The following is a 15,174-nucleotide window of genomic DNA, read 5'->3' as shown; positions in this document are numbered from 1 at the left end:
CCATCACCATTATGTCAATAACAATAAATTATGGTGTTCACTATTATCTACCCAGTCCCTACTATAATTGCTTTGCTTTAGTTTTAATTTTTTTTTTTTTTTAAATCGTTTGATCTAAAAAAAGTACATTTACACAGCAATAAATCGCATTTCTGTCGTCACTATATTAAACTAATATTATTTTTATATTCAAACGATAATCACCGAACCGAATAAATCTATGTTTAAAAGTAATTTATTCATCCAACTATGTGCACTCAATGGCCGTGTTATTTTTGATGTGCCTATTAATAAAATAAACTATTTACACACGCATGTTGCATATGAAACTCGTAATCTCGCTGTAATAATATATATGATATATGTTGCATCTTAAATTAGTACTTTTAATGGGATGTGGTTAATTTTTCTTCGTGTGTTGTAATTTATTATATCATGTTTTACGCGTTTTTAATTAATTGCACTTAAAAATGTGTTTTATAATATGCAGTTTATACTAATTATACCTTTACGCGTATGTTAATTTTCACATACATGTACGGTGTACACTATATACAGCTATTAAATATATAGGTGTAACATGAGAGTTAAACTTGTTGGCTGGAAAAGTTTGTTTTGAACTTTGTACATTTTCCAATATACATAATACAACAACTTTTATAATATTTATTTTATTAGACTTCAGTGTTACAACTTCTAACTAAGTATCTCTATTTTACGAGTTTGATTTATGATTTTGAGTAGGAGACTTGTGTTTACTTTAAAAAATCTCTTTTCTCACATTTTTACCAAATTCAGGTTTAAAAGTTATCCAATTTATAAGTTTCACTCAAAAACTGTAATTGTTTTTATTTTTAAGCTAGTATTAATTTAGCTAATTATTTACTTAAATATATGATTAATAAATTATGAATAATTTGATAAATAATATTAACTATACAATAAGTTTATTGTATAAATTATACATGTTATTCAGTATAATATTCTATAATATATACCTAGTTAAATATCTTATAATAATACCTACCTCTAGACTATTAAATTTGACATATTCACATGTAAAAATTGTTTTGTTGCTTATCATTTTAGCATCTGTGATGTTTTCATTCCCTGACCAGAATACAGTTAAAAGAGTCATCAAAGCATTGCCTAGAGTTGGAGTTGGTATCAAGTACGGTTTACCCCAAACTAGGTAAGTAGTCAAAATTCGACTTTAATTTATACTGATTATAAATGTAGTTAGCCGTTCATTGTGTGCGAGTATCCATACAACCTTTAATTTTCTTAGTATTAAAATTATAGCACGAAATTGTTTGAATGTACATGATTTTCATTGGATATATTTTATACCACGTCTGAGTGCTCGGGTGGATAAGACCCTCCCCCTAAAAAACAATGTATCCGTTCTTAAATAGGAAAAAAGTGTTAATGGAAACTATTTTTAGTATTTAATATACTCAAAGCGGAAATTATATTTTTATTTTAAAAGAAACAACTTTAAAATTATGTTGTGTTACTTCAATGATGTATTATAATATAAGTTATTACCTATCATCTATTTATCAACCTAATAAATTATTTAGCTTTTAATATGCTACAAACGAGTATTTCCTTGTTACATTAAACTTGAAAGCATTAATATACTGTAATTGTAATACGACTAACACGCACACATCATATTTACAATGTTGTGCAATTTAATTGAATTGGATAAATTTATCTAGATAAAATCATCGTATATTCATGATTCATCTTAACTAGATACATTACAATTGGTTTCTAAATATCTAACTGTCATCTAAGATATAAATTATAGTCATCAAGACTTCGGATTTGCATGATCATTTTAAAATGTATTATTAATTATCATAATGATTTAAACTTAACTAACTTAACTATATTTTCCATGTAGTAAGATAAATATGTATTACTAAATTATGTTTTTTTGAGGTTAAGATGTATAAAAAAATATTTAATTTCTATCTAGATAAATGAAATTGTTTCATTGAGTATATCTATCTATATCTAAATAATTTTTAGTTTAATTGTAATATATATGTTTTTTTAAATATATTTATTATTTAGATTAAAAAAATGATCTGAGCACAACACTGCCTGTTTACGATGTCTACTATACAACTGTCCCGATATGAATTTTATTAATAATTGATCGTCTTTTGACGACTGTAATTTTTCAGACGGGCGTCTATGATGTCTCCCAGGCAATTGATGAGAAACTCGAACATGACCCAAAAGTGGCAGCGCCGCGAGATATCCAACTTTGAGTATCTAATGTTCCTAAACACCATAGCCGGTTAGTACATTTGGTACAATATGACAGTAGTCGGTAGGTGTTATAATATTATATGCGACATGTACACGCCCTTATAAAACAGGACATACGTTATTATGTGATATTATTTTACGGTGTCACGCGTCACCGGCCACAGTCGTGTATTAAAAAAAAAAAACATAAACATTATTATACTGTTACGCTTACGGACGCATTTGTGCGTTATGCGTATATTGTACACATTTTATTTTAATAATAATTTTTTTCCTATGTACTATACGGATATGTATAAACGCGGTGTATATATAGTATATACTCTCAGACGTTCCGTGCCAACGTCGTCGCCCGAATATAATATAGGATATTGACGATGACGGTTAAATTGTGTCTCTGCACTGGTGCGGTTTCCGCGCCACGCGGTGCTATCGTTCAACGTCCCGTCTCCGTTTAGGTCCTCCAAATCACTGACAGCGCCAATTAGTGTAAACGTCACGTGTTTGTCGCCGCGTCCGAAATATACCCTCCCCGACCACAACCACTACGCCACCACTGTTCATTTCCTGAACAAACACTTTAATAATAATAAACGTTATTGTGTGCGTGTGTGTGTGTGTGTGTGTGTGTGTGTGTGTGTGTGTGTGTGTGTGTGTGTGTGTGTGTGTTTGTGTTTGTGTGTCTCAAATTTATATGATATATAAGCCTACAATGCACTCACAGACTTTTATAGTTATAGACTCAAAAGTCGTCATATTATATTATTATTATAAGAATCCAGGGTATTTTGATCTGCGACGACTGTCGACTCTTATTTTTAAAGCATTATTTTTTTCTAAGATTATGTCCCTCAATTCATGAATGTGGGACTCTGACAATTTAAAAAGTAGAATTGCTCAGCAACGCCCGCAGAAATATAAGCCGGGAAGGGGGCTTAAAGTCAAAAATCTCTGATAACACTGCACGTCATACTATATTGTGGTTTTTACAAGTGAATAATAATTAATAATAATAGGTACTTAAAATAGCTAAGGGGACCATAGCCCAAATATACTTGCAAACTACTTACAAAATAATTTTACGAATTCTTTTTTTTTTAAAGCAGTACCTATTTAGGTAGGCAAACTTCATGAATGTGAACAGCGGTCATGATTATTTATTTTCAGTTAAATATTTTGGTTTGATAGATTATAAATAAGATATAGGTACCATAATACATAAATCGCCACGCCATGTACTTATAGGTATATTTCAAGATATTTTTAGATTGCGAAATACAAATACGTCATTTTGTTTTTATAAGAACACCCGCGTGGTGAGCATAAATTTGAAAAAATAATATTGCTCTACTGTGGGTACTTATCTGCCTATAAAAGCGACCTAGTGAATATTTATTTGAATTACAGGACGAACTTACAACGATTTGAACCAATATCCAGTTTTTCCATGGGTTCTTACCAATTATGAATCGACTGAAATGGACCTAGGCCTCCCATCTAACTACCGCGATTTATCAAAAGTACGTTTTTATTATATGTATTTGTCGCCATATAACAGTTGTATCTATTTGGGATTACCCAAGTTCACTCGAATGGGAGAAAAATAATTCTAAAATACATTATATTAAAACTGTACAATATTCTTCTTTAGCCCATCGGAGCTTTGAATCCCAGCCGCAAAGCCTACTTCGAGGAGCGGTACGGTTCTTGGGAAAACGAAAGCATTCCGCCATTCCATTACGGTACCCATTACTCGACTGCGGCTTTTGTGCTTAATTGGCTCATCAGAATCGTGAGTTCCATTTTTTTTCATATTGTTCGCATCAAATTTGTCATTAAACCCCATTTTACTATCTACTTTAACAGGAACCGTTCACCACGATGTTTTTAGCTCTACAAGGTGGCAAATTCGATCATCCCAACCGCTTGTTTTCTTCGATTGCTTTGTCTTGGAAGAACTGCCAACGAGACACTTCTGACGTTAAGGTATACCTACTATTTATAATATATATAAATGATAACTGTCCCGATGTGTCATATAGTTCAAGTATAGATCTCTAAGTATATATTATAAAATAATTATTTATGTTTTTTTCGGTAGGAATTAATTCCTGAATTGTTTTTCTTGCCTGAAATGTTGTCCAACGACAACGAGTACAAATTGGGACATCAAGAAGACGGTACTTCAGTGGATAACGTCGAGTTACCGCCGTGGGCTACTTCGCCCGAAGAATTCATCAGGATCAACAGAATGGTACGTATCTATCAATATTGGTGTATATAGACGTGTAGACTCGATTATAATAAATGGATCGAAATAATTTGATGGTTTAACGTTATAACGTTTCACAGGCTTTAGAATCAGAATTCGTATCGTGTCAACTACATCAGTGGATCGACCTGATATTCGGATATAAGCAGAGAGGTACGGTGTCTCGTTTTCCTAAGTATATATTGCATAATATAATCGTTATGTTACACTTACACTACTTGTACTACATACCTATTATAATATAATAATATTATAAATGGGTAGCAATGCGAATAACGTATATTTTGACCGATTTCTATAAACAGCGTTTTTGTGTTCTCCCCAGGACCGGAAGCCATAAGGGCGTCCAACGTATTCTACTACTTGACATACGAAGGAAGCGTCGACATGGACACTATAACCGATCCTATAATGAGGGAAGCCATTGAAAATCAAATACGCTGTTTCGGCCAGACGCCTTCTCAACTGCTGATGGAACCGCACCTGCCCCGAAGTTCGGCTATGCACATAGTAAGCATATAGTGATATATATATTATTGTAGTTGCGGCATCGTGCAGATATGATATTATCTGAGAATTTATTTCTTGGAAAGATCACTAATTGAACTAGTTGACATTTATTGACATTTACTCTCAAGTTTCAATGTATATAAAATTAACTCTTTCACGTCCATTGGAAAAATAAAAGCTTTCATATAATGTATTTGAGAATTAATGAAGTTATGGTAGGTACTACTGTACCAAGATAAATAATTTTTTTATTTTTCATTGCTATTTATAGGAAGGTACAAATGTAATCTACAATTCACTAGAAAAACACTAATTTAATTTTAACAGCCTGTAAAACATTCAAGTTCTCTAATAATAAGAATTTCGGTCACGTTCACACACTATATATAAGAAATGAGTGACGATCACAATAAACATAATGTATTGTCTTATCGAACCTTTTTCGTCGAAAATGTTTTTACATTTTGGGTTGCTCCCCCCCCCCCTTTCTTAGTCAAACTCTCAGTGATCGTAAACCAATAAACTATACTCATGTTTTAGTCACCCATGATGTTCACAAGCATTCCCGACGACGTGTGCATGACCATGAAGTTCCCGTCAAACTCGCCGATTTGCCACATATCGGCTAACACGTTCCCTCAGCTGCCTATGCCAGCGGTTGTAACCGTGACTACCAACATGCAGTTCGCCATAAACCGATGGAACACTAACTATTCAGGTTCGTATAATAAAAATATATTTAGCGAATTATCATCAAACTATCGTTTGATAACTCGTAGTTTCTTAAAATCTATCTTTATACGATTTGTGTTGTTTCAGTGACTATTCAATCGCCCAGCTACGCCGAAAGCCCTCAGCAACCAAACGTAAATTTACCTCTGGTCATGGATCAAATTTTGAGTAAGATTAAGCTATTAAACATCGATTACATTCAACCCAAACGGGTAATGGCTGTAATAGGTGTATATTATTATGTTTTGTATAATCATCAAACCTAACGTTTGCATCAACGTTTCATTTGAACATGAACTGATTTAATATTGCGTTTGTTTTAGCTCAATCAAATAGCAATTTGAATGTGACATTGAAACGCCATCTAGGGGACAACTTTAGTCAGAAATTGAAAATTAAGTGGAATTGTTTTGTTACAACAGTGGACAGTCGTTTCTTGATCGTTTGTGGTTTTTGGGACAATAGTTTCCGAGTTTTTTCCACAGAAACTGGTAAGATTTGTTTGCATTTTAATTTTAAAAACTGTAGTAACACTTGTTGTTTATTTCTATTTATAGCAAAAATTGTTCAAATTGTATTTGGCCATTATGGAGTGGTGACATGCTTGAGTCGCAGTGAATGCAATATTACTTCAGACTGTTACATTGCCAGCGGATCGTCCGACTGCACCATTCTATTGTGGCATTGGAATGCTCGAAGTCAGACAATAGTTGGGGAAGGTGATCATCCGACTCCTAGAGCCACATTAACGGGTCATGAACAACCAGTCACTTCAGTGGCCATTTCTGCCGAACTTGGATTGGTCGTATCTGCATCTTCAGGTTTGTATAGCATGCATTACTTTTGTTGTATCACAAATTTTAATACTAACAAGGGATGGTATTTTAATTTTAGGTGGTCCAGTTCTTGTTCACACAACATTTGGTGATCTCCTTAGGTCTCTGGATCCTCCTAATGGTTTTGAAAACCCTGAGTGTGCTGTTATGTCTCGAGAAGGCATAATTGTTGTGAACTATGAACATGGTAGCATTGCAGCATTTACAATCAATGGAAAAAGACTGAGACATACAACACACAATGATAATATTCAAGTAATGATTTACTTCAAATACATAACACATAAATAATTTGTTATTTATATTAATTATTATACAATTTATTTAAGATTGGAGATTAGTCTAGTATTTATTTTTATCTAGTCATAAATGTTTTCTTCAATTTTATGGTTGGGTATTCCGATACTCCGCGTTTCCATCAGTTGTCACCACTGAAAAGTATTCAAAATTGAATAAATAATGATATGGTTAAAAAAATATTTAAAGTAAAATTATGATTTATGTTAAACTTATAAAATACTCATTCATTGTACATAATTATCAAATGCATAAATAAAATACCAACAGTTATTTTATGTTATTATTAAAAAGAAAATGTTTCCTTACTTAATATCATATTGTGTTTTGCAGTGTATGTTGCTAAGCAGAGATGGAGAGTACTTGATGACTGGAGGTGATAAAGGAATTGTTGAAGTATGGAGAACATTTAACTTATCATTACTCTATGCTTTTCCGGCTTGCGATAGCAGTGTACGATCATTAGGACTCACACATGATCAAAAGTAGCTATAATACTGCATACTTCCTTAATCATAAAAATATAAAACTAATATTATTTTTAAGGTTTTTATTGGCTGGGCTGTCCACTGGATCGATTGTCATATTCCATATTGACTACAACAGATGGCACCATGAATTCCAGCAGAGATATTAATCAGCTTTCCACTTGTATTTCATTCACACACATACACACACACACATATATATATGTATATATATATATAATAATTTGAATTTGAATTCATCAGTAATATTTTACAAAGTTGGAGCTCAATGTAAAAGTATACTTACCAGTATAAAATGTATGCAATAATTTAATCACTTTATAGGGATAAATGTGATGTATTATTGTGGTATTGTTTGTTGTATGTCTTGCAATAAACAATGTTTAAAGCAGATAATTTATATTTTAACACATGATCATCTTTGGTTGTTAACTTAAATGACTAATTTATATTTATGTTCAAAAGGAAAGAGTGTTACCAAATATTTACAATTTTCTATTCAAGTTTTATTTGTATTCATAGTGATTTATGTTGGTCTTAAATAACTTAGTGAGTGATAACTTTATGTTAATATTACAATTTCACTTTGTTAGAAATTACAGTTCTAATCTTATTAATGTGTTTCCAGTTGTTTCTTCTGTAAATCACTTTTAAAAAATGTGTTTCAGAATTTTTTTAATTTTTTGATATAATATGTAGTTTATAATTTTTAATCAAAAATCGTTTTTTTTTAAATATAAGAAACGATATTCTCTTAACATAAAAAAATAATCTTATTTTAACCGAATGTGAAGAATAGATTAAGGTTTATTATTAATAGGACTAGTCAATAACTTAAAGATATGATATTAGTATTAATGCATTTTAATAGTGCTATATCAAAACTATGGTTGTAATGAAATACATTCCATTTAAATAACAATTCATTCCAAAAAAAAAAATTATATTTTTGGAGTATAATTTTTTTACTCTGCATCATTGTGATAATATTATTCAATTTCCTTCGATTTCATGAAAGTATTTAAATGCAAATCAATGTTTAAAACCACACTCGCCATGTTTTGCGTTAGTGTTATTATAAACAGTATTTTTTTTATTATTTTTTTTAACTGCATTTACGAATTGCTAGTATTTACAATTAATAGTTATAGAACTATTTTATTAATATTAATAAATATTATGACAACGAAACTGTGCGCATAAAGGTTTTGTCGACATTGCCATTTATTATTATATATAGGTATATATTTGTGTATAATATTGCTATTAATCCAGTAAAATGAATTGAATAATTACTGTGATATACTCCATTTTCAATATGTGTACATATTTTTTTTGGTGCCTAAAAATATTAACACATAACAATTCATTGAATTTCAAGTTTAATATTGTAATAATACTAATAAAATAAATTAAAAATGTATATTACATCATATTGGTTGCGCGTAACTTGTATGATACTCTTGTAGACTGTAGTAGTTTTGTATTATGAAGTTACGATGAATTGTATTTATGTATATGGTATAACTGTATTTACATATTATATAACGCATTATACTCATACTGTGCTTAAAGAACGAAGCGTTTAAGTTGTGTGCCTACCATATCAGTGATGCATTGAAAAAGCTCATTCAAAAATGTACGTTTGTTGTGTGTATGTTATTGTGTAATAATAAGAAACCAAGGTTGTGGCCGGTTCATTTCTTTTATTAGTATTTTTTTTTTCTATTCTTGAAAGATTTTGTCTTCAGCCATTTTAATAATAATATAACTATAATGTGTATTTATATAGTATTATTAGATCATTGTCAATTTTTTTAAAAAACATTGTTCAGTACTTAATTTTATTTGGTATATAAATACATAATATTATTACATACATTTATATAGAATGTTAATGTCAATCAAAACCCTAAATGTAACAAAGTTATTATTGACAGTATTGTGTAGGAGAAAGTATTGATGGTTTGAAAAGTTATTATGAATATTACTTATTGTACTATTCTAAATTTATTGTTCCCTCCGCGTAGTGTTATGGTTACACTCATTCTTTTTTTTTTTAGCAAATTTTTGTTTTGTTTTATACACTTAAAATGTCTATTTTAAATATTATGTATTATTATATTTATTTATTTTAAAGTTTTACCCTTGTAGATAATACAATAAGTTTTTTAATTTGTGCAATACTAGAATTTTCAAATTTTAATCACTGATACCCTATTTCAATATACCTAATCATATTTATTATGTACCTATTATACATCAAATATATAGTATTAAACTTTTCATTGTTATTTTATTTTAAAAATATTAAATTAATGATTTTTATTAAGTATTACACAAACACAATTTACCACATAGTTATAGTAATTATTATTTATTTATCAATATTGTAGATAAGTACCAATATTATTATTTTATTCTTTTTAATTTGTTAACATTCTATGTTCTCAGTGTTGTATTGCACTGTTGTAATAGTCATGATATTATTATTTTGTTTATCAAATTAATTGTATTCAATTTTTAATGTTTAAAACAACCGCCAGTATTGAATGTGATGTGCCTAATAAGTATTTACTTATTTATTGTATGAGTTAAATAAAACTTACTGTACTTAATTTAACGGTTTTTTTTTTTTCATCTATAATGTCTATAATGTTTAATAGTAGTTATATTCTCCATCTAAAAGTGCTTCTAAACCTAGAAGTTGGTAACTTATTCTTTAAGATCACCGATGTATAATTAAATCTAATATCTTGTACGCGGTAGCCATATAGACCATATACTACTAGACAAGAACTTGAAGAACTGTATATAAGTATATAACATCAGCATTACGAGAGGCGTAACAACATGATGACCCGTGATATTGGCTGTTTTTAAGATAATATACAATAATCTAAATATCTATTTATTTTACTACTACCCCGTACTACCTTGTATACGAATAGCAAAAAGCGCTCTCTATGTGGTTCGCTTTCCATACACTCATTGCTTGTCTAGTAGTCTAATGCAGAGATGGCGAACTTATGACACGCAACTGTGTAAAAGTTTGTCATCAAAAACCACTGGTCGTAGGACACTAGGACAACTAAAATATATTGAGATTACAATATAATGATAGATATTTTCATCGTATTATTATAATACAATTCCAAACGTACCTGTTTGTATTGAAATGGCTTGATCGACAAAGTTATCATAACTTAGTTATGGGTGCATTACTATATAAGTATAAATAAACAACCAATATAGGCATTACGCACAGAAAATCATATTAAAATATAGGTGCCTATAGATACCTACTCTATTCAGAATAAGATCGTGACCCGGCGGCGACAAGTTTTCGTTCCACGACGGTCAGACAATGCCCCCCCCCTTACGGTGGCATGTCGGGCACTGCCACAGAATAAAGCCACGCCCATACGCACAACTCGGCCGCCGAGTCACGGTCTTATTCTGAATAGAGTATAGTACGAGTCGTACTGTACGACCCACCTTAATCCTTGCATGAACGTTTGAAATGTTATATTGATAAATTCAAAGAATAAATATTCATCAATTTGAAATTAAACCGTATACTAATTTTGTCTAATAGTAACATACTGTTACCTTAATAGCAATGATTGAGCAAGAATTCCGGAAGTGGCGGCACGAATCAGCAGGAAGGGAGCACTAAATATTGGCTTTGGAAAAAGTTGAAAAATTGAAATTTTTAAGGGTGGGGAAATTTCAAACTTGTTTAAGACATTTCAATTTTTAAAAATGAGCATAATACGCATAATATTAATCATTATGATTTTATTATAATCTTAATAGGTACATTAGCTGGTGTAGCAAGTAAAAATTTTACACGCCTGTTTTTTATGTAGGTATCTATTATTTTTTTTATCAGGGATCTGATTCCTCGTCATCCGTTGGTTTCAATTTGTTTGAACCCATCTTATTTTTTTTTAAAAGACGGCCAACAAATCTAAATGGACATATTTTTTTTCTGAATTTGTTTAATCGTTTAAAAACACTGAACATTTTTCTGAAATGACCAACGGGTTTTTCTTTCACGGGATCTTCATCTTCGTCTGAATTAACAGGGTTGTCTGGTTTGGTTTCGGTAGGTATTTTTTTTTTATCATCTTCAGCTTTTTTCGCGGCGGCGGCGGCGGCGGCTAAATTTTGTTTCTTCTTTTCTTCTTCCTAAAGTAGATTATGAATTATGAAAAGCATAATAACGGGAGTTGTTTTTTTTCAATATACCTACTATGTATAGCAACAACAGAACAGCAGTGGTGGTTCAATCGTACCTACAACAGGATGGCCAGCGGATCGTAGCTGGTGGTATTCACCACTTATTATTTTACGGAGAAAATATGGAAGGGAGGACTTAATTTGCAGTTGAGGTCTGATTATAATTTGTCGTACTGATGCCCGTACGAACATTGGTTCTAGAAAAGCGTATGCAGAAGGCTGAACACATGATGTTCAGATATACCTATAGATTTTTTTATTTATTAACTGTTTTAATCATCAAAACTAGAAAGTTTGGTATGTATGACATCACAGAATATATAAATCAAAATGGACACAGAAAAGGAATTATACGAGAAGCATAGGGAAATATGATTAACCCACTCGCTATTTTTTTGGACAAAACCAGTATGACAATAAATTATACATATAAATAGTGTATAAATTATCCGGATCCCCTGCAATTAGTTGCAATTTGTTGAAAGTGCCAACTCTATATGAGACTCGCTTGTGATAATACAAACAGTATAGTATCAGGTAGGAAATCCACCAGCGGTGGGTTATTGCAGACCCTGCTCGGTGAGTACTCCACATGAATAATATGTTTTATTTGTACTTATATTTATTTTGATTTTTAGTCGATTGATTTTGACGCCTATGAGAGGCTTTAAGTGCAACTTAGCCACCTTGGTAGGCAATTGGTGAAAATTCAATTTGATGCGTACTTATACCTGATCTACCCAATTAATCAATTGCAACCATTTATAAACAAAAGTTTCCTTCTCAAATCTCAGAATCCCTGTTTGCTCACCCCCCCGGATTGGACCTACCGGGTTGTTTTATTGTGAAGTGTTTAATCACTGACCAGTGACCATTAGTATATTAAACATTTTTTTCAATAAAAATTACCATTTTTCGAAGGTTCGGCTTTGATCCAGAGGGGCCTTCGGGTTTTACGGGTTTTCCGGATTGATGTGGGCCTTGTTGTGAATCAGATTGTGCTCGGTTACGCTTTGTACCATCATTATTGGTAGTTATAAACTATATTCAGAACAATATCTATGGTTTAGTTAATATAAACTATATTAGACAAATTTTTAACTATAATAGACGTAGGTACTGACAGTTGTATTACCTATAGCAAAATAATGAAACTATTAAAGATTAGTATAATATTTCCTACACTTTAGCTCCATTGGTTTAATACAATTCATTTGATTTTTATAATCCAAAACGTGTTGAAATTAATTAGTTCTTACCTATTATATTTATATATATATACTTATGAAGTTACTTGACTATTATTTTAAGTATTTATTTGTTCCGATTAATACATTATACATGGTATTGTAAAATTCAAGGCTGAGCATTAACGCGTTAATATGTTAAAGTTAAGTTAAAAAGTTATGTTAGTTTAATTTGTTAACTTAATAAGTAAATTTTTTTTTATGATTATTAATTTAATTATTAACTTTAGGAGCTTTTGAATTAACTTTTAACTAACTTGATGCCCCTATCTAGGGAAACTGTGCCAAAACTCACATAAATAAAATTCAAGTCTCCCAGTCCAAGATTTTACGCATAATATCCAACGCGCCGTGGTTCGTCAGAAACAAAGCGCTCCATACAGACTTCAGACTCCCGATGGTTAAATCCTACATACAGAATCTCTCAGTCAATTTCTTTGGCCAGCTAAACAACGCCAAATGTGCAAAATATTTCAAACTTAACGACAAGCCTACCCTCCGTCGTTTTAAGCACGGACGTCCTCTTGATGCCTTTTCTCAACACCAATAAATGAATAATATTCATAAAAAAAAAATCACACACCTAATTAAACTAATTATTTCGATGTCATATTTTATTATTTAGCTATTCATCTATGTAAATTACTGTATTTATTGTATTTATTATTTATTTTTAACTATCGAATGTAAAAAAAAAATTTCTTATAGCAATAAGTTAGATGACCTTGATGTCAGTAACACTCAATTTTAATAAAAAAAAAAAAACTAAGTTAATTTCAATTTTCATTATTATGGAATATGTTTTCAAATTCGTATAAAATATAAATACTTACCTACCTAAATTATGAAATTACGAATATTATCCATGCCCTTGGTTTTTCAGCGTCGTCGCCGTTATTTGATTCTTATCATTTGTTTTTTTTTAATATTTAATTATCTACCTATATTGTGTCTCCAAGGGAGTTTTAGACTTTTAGCTATACAAAATATATTTTATTATATTTATACAATTTAAATGTATAATTTAAAGTAAAGTTTATAATGCTATTTTATTATTATAAAATTGAAAATAATGAGCAATTAATACTTAGGAATATTTTCAGAAAAACAATAAATACAATTTAAAATGTGTATACAAGTATACATATAAATTTTTTTATTCATTAAAAGTATACATTTTTTTAAAAATCATGTGAATTATTATAGCCTATAGGAATATAAATTGCTGGTACACATTTTATAAGTTATACTTATAAGTATCCTAAAAAAATGTGTACTTTTACTTGTTTTGAAACACATAAAATAATAATAGTTCTTTAGTCTAATAACATGGACAATTTTAGGCACAGATTGTTTTTATTTTACCTATGTATGAAAACAAGAAACTTGTTTTTTAACTAACTTGACTGAGTTAAAAAGTTAATATTAAATGTTGGTTAACTTTTTAACTTAGTTCAATTGACAGACAATTTTAGATTAACTTTTAACTATTCACTTGATTTAGATCTTAATTTAACTTAACTGAGTTAAAAAATATCATTAACTGGCCCAGCCATGTTAAAATTTAAGGTAGGTTTGTTAACGCCTTAACTGAAGGTTAAATGTGAGATTTTTTCAACTTGAAAACTCATATCAACTCTACCAGTTTTTTTAATTTAAAAATAAAACTTAATCTTTTCATCATTTTGAAAATTAAAATATTTTGGATAACGTTTAATATCACCCTTACGCTTATATAATGTATGTATACTATCTATATTAGTATTTTATATTTGTATGAAGCATCGAATAGAGATACATTATCTAAAAGTGTTAAAATTGTTATATGACTGGACAAAACTTACTTGAACCAAACAACCAATCACTATAATTGATATAACTATGCGTTTAGAAAGCATTTCGAGGCTGTTTGATTATGAATTTAATAAAATAGCAGGTTCGAAAACTGTTTTTTTTTATTCATAGAAAACTAAAACTGTCCACTGTCGTGTGTGGGTGATCACCACAGGTTCTACTGTTTTATATTATTAGTTTGTGTTAGACCTATTCGTAATCGTAAACAAGGTAATTAACATAATATTCACACATCAAAAACACAAGTGTCGCAAAAAAAGGTAAATAACAGCTATATAGTATAATGCATACAATAACCTAATTATTATGGCAGGTAGGAATATGAAAAAAATACAAACTTTTAATAGAAGTTTGTTTTTGCTTACTGCTGCCTCTGAAATGTAGGTACTAGACATTCTTATTATCGC

General features: G+C 30.2%; 2 protein-coding genes across 7 annotated transcripts in view; one reads left to right on the top strand and one right to left on the bottom strand.

The window, feature by feature from the left end:
- Positions 1-10,039, top strand: part of LOC111031502 (neurobeachin) — a 228,408-nt gene extending 218,369 nt beyond the window's left edge. For 5 of the 6 annotated variants that reach the window (XM_022311476.1, XM_022311478.1, XM_022311480.1 and 2 more), the window contains 15 exons: positions 1,090-1,192; positions 2,199-2,314; positions 3,694-3,806; positions 3,938-4,078; positions 4,153-4,272; positions 4,388-4,540; positions 4,639-4,711; positions 4,884-5,068; positions 5,609-5,786; positions 5,888-5,968; positions 6,124-6,291; positions 6,358-6,621; positions 6,695-6,891; positions 7,267-7,418; positions 7,480-7,570. In XM_022311476.1, coding sequence (XP_022167168.1) covers positions 1,090-1,192; positions 2,199-2,314; positions 3,694-3,806; positions 3,938-4,078; positions 4,153-4,272; positions 4,388-4,540; positions 4,639-4,711; positions 4,884-5,068; positions 5,609-5,786; positions 5,888-5,968; positions 6,124-6,291; positions 6,358-6,621; positions 6,695-6,891; positions 7,267-7,418; positions 7,480-7,570 — 2,135 coding nt within the window. Of the gene's footprint in view, positions 1-1,089; positions 1,193-2,198; positions 2,315-3,693; positions 3,807-3,937; positions 4,079-4,152; positions 4,273-4,387; positions 4,541-4,638; positions 4,712-4,883; positions 5,069-5,608; positions 5,787-5,887; positions 5,969-6,123; positions 6,292-6,357; positions 6,622-6,694; positions 6,892-7,266; positions 7,419-7,479 lie in introns of all 6 variants that reach the window. The other variant, XM_022311477.1, reaches the window with a different exon arrangement.
- A 1,166-nt stretch (positions 10,040-11,205) lies between these two features.
- LOC111031522 lies at positions 11,206-14,943 on the bottom strand. The gene is made up of 3 exons (XM_022311507.1): positions 14,758-14,943; positions 12,576-12,707; positions 11,206-11,615 (listed from the first exon to the last, which is right to left on the bottom strand). The coding sequence occupies exons 1-3, from the start codon at positions 14,809-14,811 to the stop codon at positions 11,313-11,315; spliced, it is 489 nt and encodes a 162-aa protein (XP_022167199.1). The 5' UTR covers positions 14,812-14,943; the 3' UTR covers positions 11,206-11,312.
- Between the last annotated feature and the right edge of the window lie 231 nt (positions 14,944-15,174).

This window comes from Myzus persicae, unplaced genomic scaffold (genome assembly GCF_001856785.1).
Source record: "Myzus persicae strain clone G006 unplaced genomic scaffold, MPER_G0061.0, whole genome shotgun sequence".
Taxonomy (NCBI): Eukaryota; Metazoa; Arthropoda; class Insecta; order Hemiptera; family Aphididae; genus Myzus; species Myzus persicae.
This window is presented reverse-complemented; position numbering and strand designations above follow the sequence as displayed.